At 35.4% G+C, this 23,279-nt stretch overlaps 1 protein-coding gene across 1 annotated transcript; it reads left to right on the plus strand.

Moving 5' to 3' along the window:
• Positions 1-3,896: 3,896 nt before the first annotated feature.
• On the plus strand, positions 3,897-4,859 carry LOC131623092 (zinc finger protein 4-like). The gene has a single exon (XM_058894116.1). It carries the CDS (start codon positions 3,897-3,899, stop codon positions 4,857-4,859), a length of 963 nt encoding a protein of 320 aa, XP_058750099.1.
• The last annotated feature ends 18,420 nt before the right edge of the window (positions 4,860-23,279 follow it).

Below are 23,279 nucleotides of genomic sequence, written 5' to 3' on the forward strand. Positions count from 1 at the left end.
TACCAAAATAAATGTCCCTTTTGAGATTCCTACCACCTTTTCACTATCCCTAAATCCAAGGATCGACCTTTTTGGGTTGCTAAATGAGGTGCTTCTTTCCTTTTGCCTCACGAAAATTAGCTCATTGATCTTTCTATTTATTGTGCCTTTGGATTGATGGCTTAACCTGGGCCCCCCAGATATAGAGGCGATATATTGATGCATGCCCTTATGTCCTTTGCTATCTTTGCTATATGTTTCTTTGCCTTTTCTGTCAGCCACGACCTCAGTTGTCTTCTTGGGAGTCTATATTTTCTTTTGGTATTTTACTCTTCCCCTCTACCATCCTTGATATATTCAGATAATCATTCTTTCTTGATAATCCCTTCGACCATGTTCTCGAGTTGGATGCAGTCATTAGTATTATGGTTGTGTCTTTTGTGGAAATGGCAATACCTTGATCAATCTCTTCGGGCGGACTCTTTGACCATATATGTTTCTTATAGCGATTTCTTTTAATTTTGTGTTAATGCACTATGTCATAATCCTTCCCTAGGAAGTGTTTGAAGAAGTGTACGAGTCAAATTTTGAGCAGGTCTCTTTGCTCACGCTCTTCTTTGGATTGCCCAAAATCTTTTTCTGGTGCTCGAACAGATTCAGTAATCCCCAATCCTCAGCTTCCTCCACCAGCTAAAAATTTCTCCTCAAAGTTAATATAGGGTTGGGCCATCCTTATCAGGTCTTTCAGTTTATCAGTTTCTTTGCGCCCTAGTTTCTCTTGGAATGTGTCGTCAGATGTGATTAAATTCTAAAAAATCTGGCACTTGTGACTTTCATCTGTTCCCCCTAATTCTATTTATATCTTGGTGAATCAGTCGATGTACATGCTTAGAGTTCCATTTCTTCCTTAAGTCCCTCTACCAAGGGAGGCCATAGTTTTCGATTTCTGTTTCCTAGAAATAAAGCAGGCAGTAAAAGTTTCTTAGAACTCGAATTATAAAGTTATGCTTCCTTCAGGTATGGACTTGAATAGGCTTGGTCAGACTCAATTAAAGTAAGTGTAAAGAGTTTGCATTTAACGTCGATGTCCATGTTGTAATAGTCTGGCTTGCCATCCACGTGTTCGACGTGCTCTTAGGGTTCTTCATTTTCACTATAATCTTGAAGTTTCAAGGGTTTTTATAGGGATCATGGAATCATGTCTTCTAATAGATAAGCGGTTAGACGGTTCTTTTTCCTTGGTTGAACTGAAGTAACTTCTTCCTTCCTTTCCATTATGGCTTACTTACGAGCTTTTGGATGGGTGTGGTTGCCCATTTTCCCTTCAGGGTCGGGCAAAGGTATATGATGCATGTGTCATCGATGTTCAGGATATTTCTGGACCTCCTCCTGGTTTTTCCTTGGTCTCATGCATTTCTGCAATGCCGCTTTCTGAACGGTGATGTTTTTTTGGGGGGGGGGGGGGAATTCTGGAAGCTCTCCTCTATTCGAGTGAGTTTATTCACGATAGCTTGAGAGTTTTATTGTTAAATTGTTTAGAATATTTGTTCAATAGCTAATGAGTGGCTTCAGGACCTAGATGTGCCTGCAAGAGTTGGAAATCAGGAACTGTTTCACGCTCGGTGACCATGTTAGGTGCCTCGGGTCTGGCGGACGGTCCACCTATGTGAAACTGCGTTGCAGTCACTACAAGTGGGGAAATTGAGAAGTTCCTTGGATCATCTCTAGTTGCACAGGGTTTCGCTGCAAAGCCAGAGGAAGAGACATAAGACGATTTCCCATAGCATCAACGGTTGTAGCAGTCTGTTGGGTGGCGGAACCAATGGCTTTAGATGGTGTCTTTGCTTGATGATTCTGGTGAAAGGAATTGAATTCAAATTTGGTGAGATTGACTTGGAGATGTTGATCTATGATTCAGTTGAAGGACATGTGGATATGAGGTCAGTAGATCCTGGTAATTGTAGGAACTCGTTATCGTCTCCACAGTCGGTGCTAATATTTTGTTCGAGAATGAAATGATGATTGGAGAGATAAAATTGATTGCTGCCTCGCGGTGAATTTGAGTGTTGATGCGTGGACAAAGCCTACCTACAAATTTAACACTCTAACACTCAAGTTAATGAAGGAAATGAACAATGTAATCTCAAACGTAGAGTGAAATTGTACTTAAAAATATGAAAATGAGTATGAAATACAGATGAGTGCAAGATGGATATGACAGTATAGAATATGCTCTCATACGGGATAGCGTGAGAAGACTTGGCTTTACATCTATCCATTTTTGTCATGCTTTCCATTCTCCAAATTTAGGGCTTTACACTAAATTGGGCCTCTACATCAGGCCCAAACATATAAAAAAACTTAAATAATCCATATAATAAAATACATTATATATTAATTAAAATTTAAAATAAATATTTTAATTTATATAAAGCGTAACTATAATATTAATTGTTGAATGAATCAAAGTTGGTCGGATAAAATATTCTTAGTTAAATTTTTTTGCTTATTTTTATTTTTAATAAATTCATAAACTTACATATTGATTATATTTTAATAACATTTTTTTAGCATGCCAATGTTTGTATTGATAGTTTCAATTTTGAGAGTAAGGATGAGACTCTTAGCCTATCATTATCTCCCTCTTCAAATCTACTAAGTTATCCTTAGTATACCCTTATATTTAAAATAAAAATTAACAGATTATTAACGTTGCACCATCACTAGTTTGTTTAAAATAATAGATAGCCAAATGAAAATTTGGTCAATTCAATAAATATTTTAAAATGAAAATGTCCAATTTGATAGAAATTATCTATTTTAGACTTTAAATTAAGTTAAATCACAAGTTTTCCATTAAAAAGTTTAATTTGAATTTTAATTCCTGTCAACTTTCTCAAATAGAAAGTCAAAGTTTGAAATCTTATCAATATTATCGTGTTTGTATTTAAAATATTCATGTTCAATGTTCATGACCAATCATACCAAATAAAAGTTCTTAACGGCTAGTATTTCTAAAGGGAATATACATATTTGAGAGTACATTAAAAGATAACTAAAATTGTAGCATTCTAGTTCATATTTAATTTAGGAGTACACTAATAATATAGATAGTAATAATTTACTTTTTTTGATAGAAAACTTATGACTGAATTGACTAACAAATTCGTTCTAAATCATGTAAAAATTAAAAAGATAAATCACAATCCAAACATAAATTGCTTAGAGATGCAAAAATAACATCAATAAATATGATTATATTGCATTTGCATGTCATAAATCCATTTGAGTAAAACTATCATGTTTGAGTTATTGTTCATTGCTTCATTTATTCTATTAGACTGCATCCTATCAATAAATAACACGACAGTTTGAATCAAGAAACGAGACTTCTCTTAATAATAATAATTTTCTATAAAACAGTATTTTCTTTAATAGTAATTTTCTTATAAAATGTTTTGGATACTAAAGTATGAGTAGACCAGAATAATTAAAAATTGTAAAAAAATTAAATATAGTATAATTTCAAATGATAATATCAAATATTGTTAGGTAGAAGGTTATGGTAATATTAATTCAAATTATTGCGTCTCAAACATGAATCTAAGATACCCTATTTCACTTTGGGTGTAAGGTTATGGTTGTATTTTTTTAATTTAGTCTATGAATTTAAAACAAATATATATGAAGTTTAAAAAACTCAAGTCAAAGTAATGTTCAAACTTGACCGTATTTTCCTTAAAAATTCTCTTTTTTGTTGACTGTAGAATTAGTTTTCCCTCGCATGTTTTTTCCTTATATAAACGTCCAAGGTAGTTTATGCAAGCATAAATACTCTTCACTAGCGATTATCAAACCACACAAACTTGCCTCTTCATTAAAAAGCTCTAAATCTTTTATTTTGTGCTTTCAAAAAAATGTCTGAAAGAATTTCTTCCGGAAATCTTGAAGATAAAAAATTGAAATGCAAAATGATTGAAGAACCCGAGCTTGAATTAACAAAGGAATTGGAAAATATAACACCAACCTTTCAAGTTAATTCTGAGAAGGGAAAAATGGTTGAAGAACCTAAGATGATAACATCTTCTGTTCAATTTGAAGGTTTATCGGCTCTAAGGGCTGGCAATATCACCATGCCAACTTCTGGTCTGTTCGAGAACGGTGAACGTTCGAGTTCATCGAAAAATGTTATTGCTGAAGTTCTCAACGAGGAAGTGAAGGAATTTCCTTGTCAATTTTGTGACAAGAAGTTCTCGAGTCCTCAAGCGCTCGGAGGACATCAAAACGCTCATAAGAAAGAGCGTGACGCCAAAAGAAATGAACAAAAAAAGAGGGAGGAGGAAATGGAGTCCACCCTAAGGTTTGGATCTAATTTTTCATACCTTTATCCTTCTGCAAGTTCTGTTAACTATCAAGTGCATCCTTATTTTCATGGCAACTTCCAACAATCAATTGGGACTCGTATGAACAATAGCATGCCTTCTTTGCTTGGTTCTCCATCTGTTGGTGTTGGTTATGGAGGGATGCATATGCCAAATACACCCTCCCCACCACATCCATTTATGAGGTCAGTACCAAAACCACTCATCACAACACCACAATTTGGGATGACTAATTTTATGGGTGGAAATCAAACTTCTGGGCGATCAATTCCTCACTGGCCAAACATTGTGGAGTCGGGACTTTTTGGCCAAACTAATCAGACCCATTCATCTCATGACGCTGGAGAAGGAAGTTCTAATGCTCAATTTTCTTATCAAGGCCTTCCAATAGAAACTCGTGATTTTATTGGAGAAGGTCAACCTCTAGCAGATGCTAATGTGTCTTCTTCATCAAATGAATCAACAGTGGAAGACCTCGACTTGAATCTCAAGCTTTAAGATTTTGTGTCTACCAAATAAGTGCATTAAGCACATATTGTGACATCATGTTTGCATGGTCACCCTATCGTTTAATTTATGTTTCGTTTAATTTATGTTTTGTTGTTTTAATTTTTTTTCTCGTATCTTGATGTACTTTGTTTCATGAATGAATAAAATCTATGTTTTTCATAAATATTAATAGCCTTAATAATCAAGTAAATTTATGTCTTCTTCGCTTGCACGAACATCTGCATGCGGATTTCGTAAATTAAAAATAAAATTTTTCCAATAAATTTTCAACTTATTGAGATGAAACATAATTTTAAGGCAAAAGTACAACAATCGTAGTAAGATGGAGAATCAAATTATCTGACTCTTAAGTTGTTTTAATTTATTAAATATATTTTTAATCAAATACTTGTTTTATCAGATTTATTATTAGATTCAATCTATGTTTATAAATTGTCAATATAAAAAATTTATAAAAAAAAATATGAAATAATCTAGTATGTAGTTGAGATATATCAATATTGACATTATATAGGTTATCAATGACATTATAGAATACAATATCGTTTAAGATGTGGATTTTGATTATCTTTTCCGAATAATATGAGGAATTAAAAATGTTATTGAATGGATTTATCACATAGTTAAAAAAAATTTTACTACGATAAACCTTAATCATATTAAACAAATTTTTAATATATATATATATATATATATATATATATATATATATATATATATATATATATATATATATATATATATATATATATATATATATATATATATATATAAATATATATATATATTAACATTCAATGTTCTTATTATAATAAATATATAATAATAACATTGAATGTTATAATATCATTTAAGTGTTATACGAGTATAATTTGTTCCATAACTTCTAGATTAATAATATGAAATATTAAGTTTTTTTTTACACTTATTATTTGTTGCATGTTCTTTGAATTTTGTGGAAATAGAATTAAAATAATTAATAATCAGAAAAATATTTGAATTGCTTAAATAATTATTATAATAAATATTCAATATATAACTTTGAAAATAAGAACTGTGTACATTTTTATTAAAAGTTTTAATTTCTGTTATATTTAATTATTTCTATTTACTTCATTCAACGGAAAAATTATTATTTCCATGAAAATATTTATTTATTTATTTTATATAATTTGTGTTTCAATATTTCAATTCATAATTCACACGTGAGTTGGTAATGTAAATGACATGGGCAACTATTAATATATATATATATATATTCATTTGCTAAGAGTATTTCGTTAAACTATAGTGAAGCAATTATGCATACAGTTTACAACAATTTATGCATACCTTTAATACTTCATGAAATTATTCACAATTTATTTCTGACTCATATCACGTTAAGAATTATTTATTGTCTTTGAAATATATGGTAGTACTTGTTCAGGATACATAAACGTGCACGTAAACTATTTAATCTTTTTTATTTTATTATTTCATATCTATTGTAAAGAAAATTAGAATATATATATATATATATATATATATATATATATATATATATATATATATATATATATATATATATATATATATATATATATATATATATATATATATATATATATATATATATATATATATATATATATATATATATTCCAGTTGGATGCAATATAACCTATGTCGGGAGGATATCATCTCAAAAAAAACAAATTCATTCTTATTAATCAGAAATATAAATTTGTTTGGTTTGAACTTTCCTAATTTAATACCTATTTTTTTAATACTACCCTTAAACTTTGATCCAGACTCCTGAATCTAAGACCCTTCTCACTTTTACTCAAACAATTCTCAAGAGTTTGAATAATTATAAAAGTATATAAATGAAAAAGCAATGGTACAACTTAAATACTATGTTTTCCTAATTTAGAGATATGACTCCCGAATAGAGAATTACACAAAACAAACAAAATACTCATTAATAATAAAATATGACAAGTTTAGTAGTGTCAAGTATGAGTTTTCACAAACATTAACGACTCCTTAAATAACAACAATAGTCCATTAGAAATCCTAGTATGGTTTGGAGTTGAATGAGGCTAAACCTTTAAAAGGGTATATGAGATCAATCTTCAATAAAGTTGATTTCAAATCTTGATTGATTGAATCTTAAATAAATCTGAATATCTTGAATATAACAAATTCAATCTTGTTAAAACTAGTCCAAATTAAATATTTTATTAATCCAAAAATGCGAAAAAAATAAAATATTTGATTGTACATCAAAGGAAACATATAACCAAAAGCACAAGAATTACAACAACCAGAGCAAAGCAACTTAGAATGAGACAAGATGTCTCACAATATATGACATTATGCTTAGCGTATTACTTTCTACCAAATTATCTTGATCACTTTGACACAGGATGTCTCACAATTCAGACAGACATCTTACTACACAAGTTGGTTCTAAAATATTTCCAATCACATGCAATAACAAACTTCCCCTTTGGCCAGTTTTTAGCAAATACTAAAGCATGCACACTATTACAAAACACACCATTTACCTCTGTTGGAAAAAAGATTTTACCTCGGTTTCACATACAAGGTAGTAAAGGGTGTCATGAAAACTTGTCACTTTACCCCTTGATTTTTGTTCTGCAACATTAATATTTTTTATTTTCAAAATTATAAAGTGTGCGCCATATACCTCCCAATTTCTATTAATTCCGAGGGAAAATAAATTATTTACGTCTAATTTAAATTAAAATTGAAGGGTAAACCTATTTTTTGCCATTTATAATTTGTTTTAAAACTCAATTTAAATGGCTTGTATTATTTTACACATAAATTATATATATATATATATATATATATATATATATATATATATATATATATATATATATATATATATATATATATATATATATATATATATATATATATATATATATATATATATATATTGACAGAGTCAAAACATTTCATTTTATAATAGAGTATAACTAAATATATACGAAATATCAAATTATACTATTTACAAAATCAAATGTACACAAATCCAAAATGGTACACCAACATAACTTATACATATTTAAAAACAGAATCATATAATGAAAACACCAAATACACGTGTAACAGAAAACCTATAAACAATGATTACAGCAACCAAGAAAAAATAATATTGTTGAGATTCATAAAAAGATAGGAAGCAACATGTCCAACATGATAGAATGTCATATATATCTTATGGGAATGATGGCCGGTCACTAAACACCTATAATTTGAACTGGACTTAAATTATGATAAACTAAAAAACAACAACACCATTAACTGAAAAAATATAAATAAATTACATATATGCGGATAAAGTTATTGCCTTTATCCACAAACTAATAATGTCTCCAGAGACAATATTAAATATATGTATCATAACATAGTATCTACACGAATGGTTATCGGGTTGTTTTCGCGACTACAAATCATTTTCATATAGTTACTAATTACTACACACGAAACACAAGTAATACATTAGTGAATATAAAAGAGTGTCAAAAAGCACAAGTAATACTTACTTTTGAGAAAAAGGAACCTTGGCTTTTTACCTTTTAATTTACGATGCACTAAATTGTATTCCTCCATAGCTCTACATGTCGGTAAAAATTAAACATGAATAAAAATAATTCAAAACTAAAGGTAAAATTTAAATATTAAAAATAGTACCACTTACGTGCTCAAAATGTCTTGCATCAATGAATCAAGATTATAGTGTAACGAGCATAACATAATTAAAATATTTTGCTTCAAACATATAATAACTAGTTTTCAATGTGAACTGCATAAACATTCCGAATAATTAATAATATGTATAAAATTGATTTATAAAAGAAAACACAAATTAATATTTACTTACACATGGTAAAACGGTCCCATGTAATATTCTTTGTTCTCATCAATCAACTTATTTTGTATGTACGACTGGTTAGGGTTTGCTTTTCATTGTTTAAATTGAATTTTAAATGGATCTAAGAAACAATAATTACTTAAGTCCCTTTCAACATACATCTCATGTATGGACCTAAAACTTAATGCAAAAATCAATGAATATAAATTGAAATCACCATAAAAATTGTACTTATGAGCATCAAAATTGTAGTATGGTTATGTCGAACCAATCATCTCCCTTCAAAATTTCCAAATACAACTCTTATGAAGTAAAAATTCTTGTTCAAGTTCATGTTATAAATTTAGCTTGAAAATGTTTGACATCTCTTCTACCATCCTTGATAGTCTTTGCATGTTATCTAGTTGAGGTAGTGTGGTGTCAATATTGTGTTGTGTGGCAGAATAACTACCTTTCTTGCTTGCACCACCCATAATAACTTTTTCAGCTTTGTCTAACTGATCTAAATTTGGTAGGATGAGTACACCCATTGATTTCAATTTCTGCATGACAAAAACAATTCCAACACAATACATAAATTTAAATACGTAAGCAATAACAACAACATACAAGCAAATTTTTTAAACCAAACTTATACTTACTTCAATCACATCGCATGTACAGTTTTCCCGCATTTCATCTATCAACTTCTCTCGCTCCCCCATAGTCAACCTCTATCGCTCCTCCTAGAACCCCTCTCGCATCTCTTGCAGCAACTTATCATTCTCATTCTGATGCACCCACTGCATTCCTCTTGAGTCACTCTCTCCCGCACCTCCTGAGTCCACTTCTCCAACGCATCTGGAATCCACTTCTCCTACTCCAGTTCTAATGCTGAAGGTGCATGAAACGCAAGAAAGGGGAGGTTTGAATTAGGTTTCAAGATTTAAGATAATTTCGTCCCAAAACAAAAAACATGAACATAAGAACAAAAATAAATAGCACAAGTATTTTTATCATGTTTCACTGTTAACGAAGTTACCCCTGTCCATCCGCCAAGGTGATTTTGCCTTATCAATAAGGACTTAATCCAATATAACCAAACTGATTACATAACCACAATAAATAATAGTTATAAATAGTGCAAACCACAAAAAGATCAATTATCACTTATTGCAAACCACAAAGACCAATTGTCAATGTCTTCTTGAGAATGCTGGCTAAAGCCCTAGTCTTTCAAGGAACTTTCAACTTCACTCGTCAAATACAAATTTTTGTGTTTATAGAGTTATTTCTTGAAAGCAGATTACACATATTTAAAATACAATCAAATAACACAAAAGTGTTAAGCAAGTATGAATTAAAAGCTCACATGCTGCAAGTTAATGAACAAAAGCTCACTTGCTGTTGGAGTAGTAACGCGGCAAGCAACAAAAGTTTTGGAAATATTTATCCGGGAAATTATCGTATCCACAGAGATTAGTGCTACTGAACTGCCGTTCGACGGATTCTTAGTTATGAGTTTGGGTTTTGAATGAATTTAAATATGAAATGGAAAAGTAAATATCACCACAAAAAGAATACATTCTTCAAATAGAAGAAACTATCAAGTATTTCATATAATCTACTCTTCACAAACTTAAACTTATCGACCAGTTGCATTCAGTCTACTATACTCCTTAAACCATTCACGTGTTTCCCGTTGTCGGCATTCGTATCCAAACACCTCCACGAGTTCTATCGTATGCTTAGTTGACGATTTCTCCACCAATCAAACATACGGTAGCTTACCGTGTTAAATTAAAATATTGCTCAATCGACGATCTCTCCACCAATCAAACAACCCGGTAGCATTACGAACCAACACAAAGTGAACATTAACTCCTCATCTATCTCTAGAATCAAGAAGCTAATGATTACCTCTCCTAATCAAGATTTGTGAGGTCTATCTCTAAAACAACACAAACCCCTAACATTAAGATGCAAAACAACCCACCAAACATAACCCAAACATCAAGATGTAAAAAATCAGGAAAAACAACAAGTTTATATTGTAAAGCAAACTTTATACAACGCCATGGGGGACAAATATACATGAGATCAAAGTATATATATACAAAACCCACAAATGAAACCACAAAGAGAAGAAAAGAAGAAAAACCCAAAAATCTCACGGTTTGTCGGCTCCGATTGATGAAGGATTCAACCCCGGATCATCCATTTGACAACTCCAATGTGTTTTCTAGCATCTTTCCAATAAAAAAAATGCTATTGGATGGATTGGAGCTCTAAAATATCCAACCATCTCTCAAAAATGTGATTTTTCCTCTTTTATGACTTTCTAAACCGCCCTACAGCGCGCGTCGCGCCCAACCTGCTGTATTGAAAAAACAGCTTTTAGTAAAAATGGCGTAACTTGAGAACCGTAACTCCGATTTGCACCCTGTCATACCCCAAATTTGTCCTACCCTTTAATTTCTAACTGGCTTTTGCTTCGCATTTCATCTGCATACCTCCACTAGGTCATTTAACACATCATGCATCATTAATAAATAATCTAGCATGGGATCAAAGATCTTAGTAATAAAGTTTTTTCTATAGTTTTGAGGCTCTCCTCTTCATTCAAAGGCATCAAGATTCCTCAAGCCTTTATCAAGATTCCTCAAGAACATCAAGTATATATGGCGTCATTAGATGGAAACACAACTGCAACTCCTGGAATAAGAGACGAGCTTGTGGATTTTTATCAAGGCAATTTTATTGCATATAATGCATTAGTTATTGCTTGAGGTTCAAAGAGAGAGTTTCATTTGACAATTAAAGTTCAAGGTGAGGTGTACATTAAAGTCCATCATTATCCAAATACCATCAAAAGACTTTAGTCACAAAGGCCAATGTTATTCAAGACACGTTCATTTTTACATCCCTCATTCAAGGTTCAGGTTTTAAACTTCATCCAAAAGTATTAAGCAATTTTCCACCATTTTTCTAATCAGCTAATGTCACCCATTCCATATTCATCAAAGTCCAAGTTCAAAATGCATTCCATAACATTTCAAATGTCCATTACAAATCCATTACAAAAAATACAATTCCATTACAAAGAAAATACAAGAAAATCTATACAAAGATATACATTTAACCACCTATCCTAAACCTATTTCTCTTCATTTCTTCCACCTCCATTCTTCAAACCATGTGCGTGTTCTCCAAATAACCTCATCATTGAACCTGCACAATACACATAAGTCACACACATCAAACCATACACTAAAACCAAAACAAATCCAAACTGCATCAGTATATTCTAATTCCAAACAGTCCTGCATACCCATTGACTAATCTCTAACAAATCCTAATTGTTTCACTACTGTCACTGAATAAACCTATTGTCAACTTACCAATTGTTTTGCCCTGCTGCTAGCTTCACCAATCTAATGTGGGACTGAGTTCGTTAAACCCTCAAATTCGTCTCCATCTTCGTCCTCATGATTTCGCTATCCATTTCCATTGTTTGGCCCTCACATATCAAACTTGAACCTGCATAGACAAAAAGGCAGTTAAGACTAACAGCATCCTGCACAATCAAAACAAAATCCATGTAATCTCTGCAAGCTGGTTTTAAGACTTCTCTCAGTTCAAATACACACACACACACACCAGTCACATATACAACCATACAACAACTAATCACATCAATAACCCTACAAAACAACCCAGCTGCATTTTATCCAAACCCCATACACTCATGGCATTTGAATCAACCCTGCATATATATTTTCAACATAACAGAAAATGTCATGATTCAAAACTTCACAAAAAAAACCTAACCAACTTTCAGCCCATAACTAACTTTCAAATCCCACAACTGAATTACAACTTCTTGAACCAATTTCAAAAGTCATCTAACAGCTTCCTAACAGATGTATAACAGTTTACAAACCCTCAACTAACTTTCAGTTTTAACCAATCACTGTTTCATTAACTTAGCTAACTAATTTTCCAAGCACATGGCAGAAACTAACAGATTCAGTTACAAACATCATAACAGATTGGTAACTAACTCATTTACCTAACTAACCTCTAACAAACCTATAACCGAAAAAACAGAATTTGGAGCTAACAATAAGTGACTCGATCCTCACCTTTCATCCTCATAACCAACTTCAGATCCTAGGGCCCTCAATCACTCTCAATCTCTAACTGATTTCATACCACCTCAACTTCTATATAACAGTTCTCCCTCCACAATTCAGACCTGAACACCATAACCTTCAACCTATCACTCTTCATCCCTCACCTCTCAATCTCTCCCTCCACCATTTTTCACACTTTATCATCATCTTCCTCAACCTACATCACCATTCATTTCTCACCCTCACTCAAAAGCTCTTAACCACCATTGTTGTTAGAGTTCCAATCTCTGAAACTCTAAACAACCGAGCTCAGCCACCACTCCCTTCTATCAACAATTCTTAATACTTTCAACATTCACAAAGGCAAATTCTTCACACATTCAATTCAGAACAACTCAAAAAACTCAGAATTTCGCGAATCGAAAGGAAATTCAAAGAAAAAGAAGAAGTCAAGAAGAAGTCAAGAAGAAATGAAGAAGGAGTATACGCAGAAAGAAGTCGAAGGCAAGTGAGAATCAAAGCTACCTGGGAGTGAAGTCTTCCTTTTCCCCCTTTGCGTTTATTTCGGTTCACGCCACTTGAAGCTCCGCTTCGGTGTTCTCAATCTTCGCTCTCCTTCGGCACTCAGGTACATGTGAAATTTGATCCATCTCTCTTTTGAAACTTTCGGATTCCTTGACGCATTATTAGCGATTCCCCTAAGGTCTCATGGCCTATAACTTCATCTTTACCGATTAATTTTGCTTCGGAGGTTTTTTTAGGGTTTTGCTAGTAGGCTAGATTTAGGGAGATGGAAGAGGGTTTGAAGGAAACTAAGGGTAGATTCACGGTTGTGAGGTCAAGGCAAGAAAGTGAGGGAAGAAGTTTAGGATTTGGCCGTGCTCCGCCGCCTCCGGCGTGGCGGAGAGATTTCCGGCGAGTTAAGTACGAGAGAGAAGAAAACGAGCGAAGTGAGGGAAGGAGTTTCTGATTGTGAAGTCCAATGGTCGTAAGCGCACCAAAACGCACCGTTTCCTTTTTTTATTTTCCTCTTAAATTTTCTTTTTCTGTTATTAAAATTAAACAAATCTGGAATTGGATCAAAACGCTGGGCCAAACGAATTCATTGTTACACCCCCCTTGGCCCGTGATGCTCCATTTTCGTGACACAAAAAAGATGGGATGAACAAAACTCTGCTTGGGCCTCCTTCCCTGGGCTTCGCGCTGACTTTGCTATCTACACTATGTCTGATTTCACACCCCCCTGACTCCATTAAAATGTGTAGATTTTAGGTCATTCCACAATAGTTTTTTTTCTATTACTTTTAGTTGATAAAAACATGATAAAACCTTTAATATTTGTTAGATTTTTAGGTGATCATTGACATTAGAAAACTCATAAAAATAGTAGTATTTTTAGGTTACTTTTGCACTAACACTTGAATCATTTTCTTTATGTTTTGTACCATTTTCGTGCTATTTTTTGTATAATTGTTGTGCGATTTTGTTGCTTAGCTTTTTGGCCATATTTTTGTCCTACTTTGTTAACACCATTTTAATGCTCCTTTTAGAATTTAGTCACCTTGTTAACATTAGGATTTAGACTTGTATAGACAACTTAGATTAGAACGTAGGATTAGTTCCCGTCTTTCATTTTCTTTTTCTTTTCAACTTTTAAAATACTTAATAAATATCGATGAAGATCATACCGGTACCATATTTCATAGTAGGAGAGAAATGATTGGGGCGTAGGCCCCGATGTATGTTCTTTCCTACTTAGCGGAAAAGAAATGATTGAGGTGTGAAGCCTCGATGTATTTCTTAACCGTTATTTAGAGAAACGATTGTGGCGTAGGCCTCGATGTGCATTCTCTAAATATTCACAAAAGAACTCCTTATTGTACTTCCCACTTAGCGGAGAAGAAATGATTGAGGTGTGAAGCCTCGATGTATTTCTTAACCATTATTTAGAGACATGATTGTGGCGTAGGCCTCGATGTTTGTTCTCTAAATATGCAAAACAAAACTCTTTTTGGTATGATCTAAGTCACAAATTAAATCCCCTTAAAAAACACCTAACCAAAAACACTTGAAAACACTAATAAATGTTCAGATTTAAAACAAAAGTAAGGAAGTGATGCGAGACCTTGTAGTGGGTTCTCGTCATCATGGAATTACCCTAAAAGACACAAACCAATCATTTCTTTTTCTTTTTCCTAAGGGCATTGTTATCTCCGCTCCATTGCATCCTAGGCTGTCCCCTTATGCAAGAGCGCGAGCGTTAACGCCGCCCAACTAAAAAACACAAAAACAAACAGAAAATCGTGAGCCGAGCTACGGTAACTCTGATTCCTGAAAAGGATACGTAGGCAGCGGGGTAGGGCCCGTGCGAGTACAACTTTTATTTTCCCTACATTTTTGCATTTAGACATAGACATAGTTAGACACCCTTTAGATAGAAACAAACATAGGTGGATACCATCGAGTACGATGGGCGCGAGGGGTGCTAATACCTTCCCCTCGCGTAACCGACTCCCGTACCTTGATTCTCTGGTCGTAAGACCCTGTTCCTTCCTTTGTTAGGTTTTCTGATATTCCTTTCCCTTATGGGATAAATATATTGGTGGCGACTCTGTTCATTTTTCGCGAGCGTGCGACAGCTGGCGACTCTGCTGGGGATGTTGCTAGACCTATTGCGGGTCCATCCTTAGTGAGTCGATCCTAGCCTATCCGTTTGTTTGTTTATTTACTGGGTGTGCTATGTTTTGTCTATACGTGCATTTATTTATTTTATGTATTTATTTTATGTTTCGCGTATCCTGTTTACTTTCCTGCTTGCATATCATGTTTATTTTCCGCATGCATCTGGACTGGATTGGGATCCCCTTCGGGACCATATATTTTCACTGTTTTGCAGGTTGGGTGGGATTGTTTCTATGAGGTAAAAGGCCCAATACCCAGGCCAGAGTTGACACATAGGATACCTAGGATAGAGTGGATAGTCATGACGCCGATGAGATGTCAGGTCTTGTCTAGTGCGATCATGAGACCCACGCCCAGTCGAGGTCCAAATGGGGTATCATTGTTGGCATGTAGATGCAACAACATTGGTGCCTCAGGAGGACTGATAACGCTGGTTGCCATTTTGACCTACCCTGACCTAGACTACACCTGTGAGTGGGGAGGGATATACATGACAGGTACCGTTGGTGACTATTCTGTTCTGTTGGTGACTATTGGTTTTCCTGGTACTCAAAAAGGTGTCGGACCTTTGATCCTGCGACATTTGACCTGTATCAGTTATTCAGAGGATTGTACAGTGGTTACTAAGATTATATGGACCGAGGATCCCATGCTTTTGCATTGCATAACATCATTGCTTTGTCCACTCCATTTATGAAAGATCCTAAAGTCTATTTCCAAAAAAAAAAAGAGAAAAGAAAAGAAAAGAAAAGAAAAGATATGTAAAAGAAAAAGGAAATAGAAAAGCAAAAAAAGAAAAGAAAGATATTCTATACAAAAAAAAAAGCTTTGATTCCAAAAGAGAACAAAAAAAAAAGTGTGAAAGGACTTTAGGATCCCTTGGAAATGAAACATGCATTCACACTATCCTGCATTTCATGGTTCTTTCAAAGACTTATGGGACCATTTCTATACAGATTCCAAGATCAACAACAGATTTGACTTCTCACTGCCACAACTCCAAGATCAAATATGGAACAACTCCGTGAGGAAATGGATGAGATGAAGGAACAAATGGGTCATCTTATGTTGGAGATGCAAGACTTGGTCCATAATCAGGATGCACTAAAAGAGGAGAATGGTCAGTTGAAGACTCAATTGAGCTTGGTCATGGAAGTTTTGAAGACGGTATTAAGGAAAGAAGGTGATGTTGTTCCTGATGCTGCAACAGAAGTTGTTGATTCCTTCTCCACAATAGGATCTCTTTTCACTCATGGGATGCCTCAGGGAGCTCTCCCTCAATTTCAAGTGCCATTACCTCCATGCCAATCTGTTCTTCAAGGAGGCCAAATGTGTGGGAAAAAGCCTAAGATACCTCAGAGAATTCTCAATCCTATCCCGATGCCTTACGCTCAGTTGCTTCCCCGTTTGCTGGAGCTTCAGGTGGTTGAGCTACGAGAATTGGCTACGCCTGAAAAGCTTCCCCCCACCTTTGATGCCAATGCTCGATGTGAGTTCCATTCTGGGGCACCTGGTCATAATATTGAGAATTGTAGGGCGCTGAAGCAGCAAATTCAAGATCTCATTGATTCAAAAGTGATTTTGTTCACCCCCGAGGGTATGTTTGTTCGAGGAAATGGAGTTCCAACTGCGGTGGAGGAAAAGGTTGATTCATACTTCTATGTCAGATCTACTTCAAATCAGAAGCATAAGGCACCATCGTGGGTTCCAGGTTTCCCACCTCATCAGTCTCCGTTTGTTTCACAGCCAGATCAAAAGAGGAAGACACCTGAACAGAATGGGTACTTGAATCATTGCCATCAACAGGGTCCACAAATGCCAAGGAGACCACCAAGAAGAATTGACCCAATTCCTATGACCTACAGTCAGCTGCTTTCCCATTTGCTCAAGGATTCCTTGGTCCAACTAAGGGAGTTTAAGCCCCCTCCAACACCGATTCCTCAAGGATATGACTTAAATGCAAGGTGTGAGTACCATTCTGGGACATCTGGACATTCAACTGAGGATTGTAATATTTTGAAACACAAAGTCCAAGATCTCATTGACTCCAAAGTAATATCATTCACTCCAAATGGCCTGCGCATAAAACGAAGAGTTCATGCATAAGTGAATGCCCGCATTCCAGAAAGTATCACAAAAAAAAAAGGAAGAATAAGCCCAAATGGAGTCAAGTCTCCTCAACTATGGCAATCATCATTTCCTTTCTGTGTTCTCATTTCAAGTATTTCCTGTTTTGTAGAAAGCTGCTTCCTTGAACTCGTTGGTATAATAATAATAAAAACACCACAAATTCTCGAGCAACTTTGTCAGAATCTCTTTCAAGTAGTAATCAAGAATGTTTTGTAGAAGCATTTCTCATTCTCAAGGTTCTTATGCTCAGTTGTATCCGTGGGGGTTGGTGTTTCAGTTGGTGTTTGAGTTCTCTTTGCAACAAATAGCTTCTCTAAGTTTGGTGACTACGCAAGGTTCCTCCATGTTTGATGGCAAATACTTCTTCAATGACTATGCTTGGGGCTCCCGCACGAGGGATAAGCAAGACGTACTCTTATCTTGAGCATTGCATCATTCGCATTGCTCGAATCCCTAAAAGCATTACAAGTTCCTGGATGACTTCGTCAGAATCTTCTTCCGTGTGATAATCAAGAGTGTTCTTCACAATGCTTCTCATTCTCAAGGTTCTACTTCATATATCAGTTGCCTTTTCTCATGATCTCCTTCTCAGTGGCCTTGCTAGTTAACAGAGACAAGAAGAACATGAGAAACAAATTGATGTGGTTCTATTGCCTTGTGCTCATTCGTTTCCTTGTTTGTTGGAATCACAATTGGTTAAGATTCTAGTTTTGGGTCTTCTTCACCACAAGTAGCTCTCTTGAGTTTGATGACCATACCAGATTCTTTCCATTTATGAAGGCGAATACTTCTTCAACATCTATGCTTGGGGCTCCCGCACGAGGGATAAGCAAGACGTACTCTTATCTTGAGCATTGCATCATTCGCATTGCTCGAATCCCTAAAGCAAGGCAAAAGTTTACAACTCTTGGGTGACTTTGTCGGAGTTCTCTTTTGAAGTAATCTGAAGTGTTTGGAAGGAACTGCAGAAAGTATTCAAGCTCAACAAGTCCAGACGGAGTCAAGTCTCCTCAACAACGACACCCATTTAGTTTCTTACTGCATTCTCATTGTAATTTTTCATTTGTGTGTTTAAGCATCAATAGCATGTAAAAACTTGTTAATTTCTGAATGAAAATCATAATACATTGTCTATGTTTGTCTTGAAGTAATCCATTCGTTATCACTCATAAATGTTTTTGGCATTACGATACCAACTTTACTAATCACTTACTTAGGCAAAAAGCGGAGGGAGAATGATGAAAAATAAAATGCAAAAATCTCTAATTGTGTGCGTTTGAATAAAACCCCACTAAGGATGTACAGGCATTATTCCAAATCCCCAAACACCGGAGATATAAGGGAGATAGACCCTCGTCAACCCCTTTGAGCCTTGAAGTAGGAGTTTCTTTTCTAATCATAAAAAACCCTTATTTTAACCTTGGGGCAGGGTAGTGTTCATTTAACTTGATCGAGTGTTCAAAACTCACCAAAAGGTGCGCATAAGGATACAACAATGGTTATCCTTCAAAAGGTTGAGGAATTTCAAAACCGCAATGATTATCCTTATTCCATCAAGAGGTCAAAAGAGGACGATGCCACAATGGTTATCCCTCATCAATCAGAGATGAGGCAGTCACAATATTTCAAACAAATCGAGAGCAACGCAACATCACACGACTTGTTCAAAAAAAAAAAGAGCCCGCTAAGTCAAAAACTTGAAATAAGCGACTTAGGCAAAAGTTAGGGCATCCCGCTGGACTCCAAAATAAAATTCAAGAGAATTTGTCCAGGCAAAAGTTAGGGAAAGCAGAAGCGAAAAACAAGGATTACAAAATAAAGATCCTCATTAAAAGAACAAAGTCGTGTGATCAGGCACCAAAAATGAAAGGTGAGTGACTGCCACGTCCAAAGAACCTCATTGATTCTTCAACCATCTCAAAATTCCTTGTGAGGGATGAACACTCGTGTCGAGCTAACTGAACATAGGAACGGAGAACATCACGAAGGGGGTGGGTACAAATAATTTTGAGCCTAAAAATCCTTTGTTTTCTAAAAACCGCGAACCCGGCCAAGTTACAACCCTTAAAAGTCCTAATTGAAGTAGGGTTTATCTTGAAAGCGCACCCCGAAGAGATAGCTTTTAACTGACTCCCAATGAAGCGAGACTCATATCCATGTTGGTATCGTATGCTTGCTTTATCTTCCACATGCAAAAATCGAGGTTGTGTCAACTAGTGATCCACTCACAAGAGGTCGCAACCTCATTTCAATAAAAAAGTTTCTTTAAACTTCAAGACTAACGTACACTTTGCATTAGAATTATCATTCCTAGAATTAACATTCTTTTGCATACAAACATCTGCTTAAACATCAAAGAAATTTCAGGATGAGAATCGGTGAGCAACTTGATCATGTCAAAGTACAAAAGACTCGAGAATTCCGAGGAGTAAAAGCTAATCATCCCAAATGTTGACCACCAAGGGATAGGTCTCTAAAGGAATCCGTTGGGCATAGAAAATTGATGCGTTCTTTGATTACTCTGAGGGGAAGAGTTTGAAGACTCCGTTGAGCGTGGTAAAGTTGTTTCCACGTTTGTTTGACTTCAAAACAAAGAAAGCTTGAGGATTCTAACAAGATGTACCTAATCAGGGGCAATTGAGTCGAGATTGGACCTCTCAAATTTAGTATATCTGGGGCAATCATGTCGATAAATCTCTTCAAGCTTTGATCAATCTGGGGCAATCAAGTCGAGGAATCTCTCTCAAATTCAACCAATCTGGGGTAGTTACGTCGAGATTCGACAAATCTCTCCAAGGATCCTTTGGGGCGAATTCCTCCATAAGTCACGAAGCTTGGGGCACAATTCTGATTTTTTGTCGCTCCATGACCATAGGAGTTTATTTCTCCTAGAAATTTGGTCTCTCCTCAAGCATAAGGGTTTATTCCTCCTAGGAGTCGTTCTACTTCCCTAATCAAAGCTCCTTATCTGGATTTCTCATCCCCAACATGGTGAATCGAGGGAATCTCCTCAAACTGAAAATCCTCCAACCAGTGGCACATGGTGAGAAGTCAGAAATCATTCTTCAAGTCAAAGAAAAGTGCATCTTACAAATCAAAGTCCAATATCTATTGGCACCTCCACATGGTCCTTAACACTAAGGGGATTCTCCCTGGTGTTTACCTCACTAATGCCTTTATTTGGCACTCTGCATATAGTATTCACTGCATTTAGCATTGCATCCTCAAAAGCGTAGCATATCCGTCAAAGCGGATCATTACGCCACAAAAAAAATTCAAACATGCATACAAAGCATAAGCCAGATAATACAAATCATCCCTCAATCAAGACAATGATACACCGCCACATAAAATATTGTCCTTACAAACTCCGATTGATATCTGCTATCATATTACAAACACTTTTAAGCTGCAGTGCCGATACGAGGTGCCCTCGATTCCCGACAAATGTCTGACACGAAGTCTTTCTGTTTTCCTCCTTCTGATGTTGAGTCGATGTTGAGTTTTAGGTCGCACGAGGCCTATGTCTTTCTGTTGTGAAGGTCGCACGAGGTCTTCTCCTGATGTTGAGTCGATGTTGAGTCATAGATCGTAATAGATCTTATTCTTTCAGTCCTGAAGATCATGCTTAGGTCTTCTCCTGATGTTGAGTCGATGTTGAGTCATAGATCGTAAGAGATCTTATTCTTTCAGTCCTGAAGATCATGCTTAGGTCTTCTCCTGATGTTGAGTCGATGTTGAGTCATAGATCGTAAGAGATCTTATTCTTTCAGTCCTGAAGATCATGCTTAGGTCTTCTCCTGATGTTGAGTCGATGTTGAGTCATAGATCGTAAGAGATCTTATTCTTTCAGTCCTGAAGATCATGCTTAGGTCTTCTCCTGATGTTGAGTCGATGTTGAGTCATAGATCGTAAAAGATCTTATTCTTTCAGTCCTGAAGATCATGCTTAGGTCTTCTCCTGATGTCGAGTCGATGTTGAGTCATAGATCGTAAGAGATCTTATTCTTTCAGTTCTGAAGATCATGCTTAGGTCTTCTCCTGGTGTCGAGTCGATGTTGAGTCATAGATCGTAAGAGATCTTATTCTTTCAGTCCTAAAGATCGTACGAGATCCTTTCCTGATGTCGAGTCGATGTCGAGTCATAGATCGTAAAAGATCTTATTCTTTCAGTCCTGAAGATCGTACGAGATCCTCTCCTGATGTCGAGTCGATGTTGAGTCATAGATCGTAAGAGATCTTATTCTTTCAGTCCTGAAGATCATGCTTAGGTCTTCTCCTGATGTTGAGTCGATGTTGAGTCATAGATCGTAAGAGATCTTATTCTTTCGGTCCTGAAGATCATGCTTAGGTCTTCTCCTGATGTTGAGTCGATGTTGAGTCATAGATCGTAAGAGATCTTATTCTTTCAGTCCTGAAGATCATGCTTAGGTCTTCTCCTGATGTTGAGTCGATGTTGAGTCATAGATCGTAAGAGATCTTATTCTTTCAGTCCTGAAGATCATGCTTAGGTCTTCTCCCGGTGTCGAGTCGATGTTGAGTCATAGATCGTAAGAGATCTTATTCTTTCAGTCCTGAGGATCATGCTTAGGTCTTCCCCCGATGTTGAGTCGATGTTGAGTCATAGATCGTAAGAGATCTTATTCTTTCAGTCCTGAAGATCATGCTTAGGTCTTCTCCTGATGTTGAGTCGATGTTGAGTCATAGATCGTAAGAGATCTTATTCTTTCAGTCCTGAAGATCATGCTTAGGTCTTCTCCCGGTGTCGAGTCGATGTTGAGTCATAGATCGTAAGAGATCTTATTCTTTCAGTCCTGAGGATCATGCTTAGGTCTTCTCCTGGTGTCGAGTCGATGTTGAGTCATAGATCGTAAGAGATCTTATTCTTTCAGTCCTGAAGATCATGCTTAGGTCTTCTCCTGGTGTCGAGTCGATGTTGAGTCATAGATCGTAAGAGATCTTATTCTCTCAGTCCTGAAGATCATGCTTAGGTCTTCTCCCGATGTTGAGTCGATGTTGAGTCATAGATCGTAAAAGATCTTATTCTTTCAGTCCTGAAGATCATGCTTAGGTCTTCTCCTGATGTTGAGTCGATGTTGAGTCATAGATCGTACGAGGTCTTTTTCTTTCGGTCATTGTTTCATACAACCATTCTCTTTGAAAACCCCGTATCGGCACCGCTACCACGTTATAAGCTATCTCCATTCAAACCCATTACCCACTGTAAATTCTTCCACCAGAAAAACAAAAATTTCTCTTTCCCCAGCAGATATCAAAACAAAAATAATAAAAATGGGGATAACACTTACACCATCTTCTCTTCAGGACAAATTTCAGGTCTTGATATTTAATCTTCTTCTACCTTGAACGTTCGAAAGGCTAGCGCCAATCTCATCTTCAGGTTTAAGACGATTAAATAGGGGCAGCTGTCATACCCCAAATTTGTCCTACCCTTTAATTTCTAACTGGCTTTTGCTTCGCATTTCATCTGCATACCTCCACTAGGTCATTTAACACATCATGCATCATTAATAAATAATCTAGCATGGGATCAAAGATCTTAGTAATAAAGTTTTTTCTATAGTTTTGA

This window comes from Vicia villosa, unplaced genomic scaffold, assembly GCF_029867415.1.
Source record: "Vicia villosa cultivar HV-30 ecotype Madison, WI unplaced genomic scaffold, Vvil1.0 ctg.000048F_1_1, whole genome shotgun sequence".
Taxonomy (NCBI): Eukaryota; Viridiplantae; Streptophyta; class Magnoliopsida; order Fabales; family Fabaceae; genus Vicia; species Vicia villosa.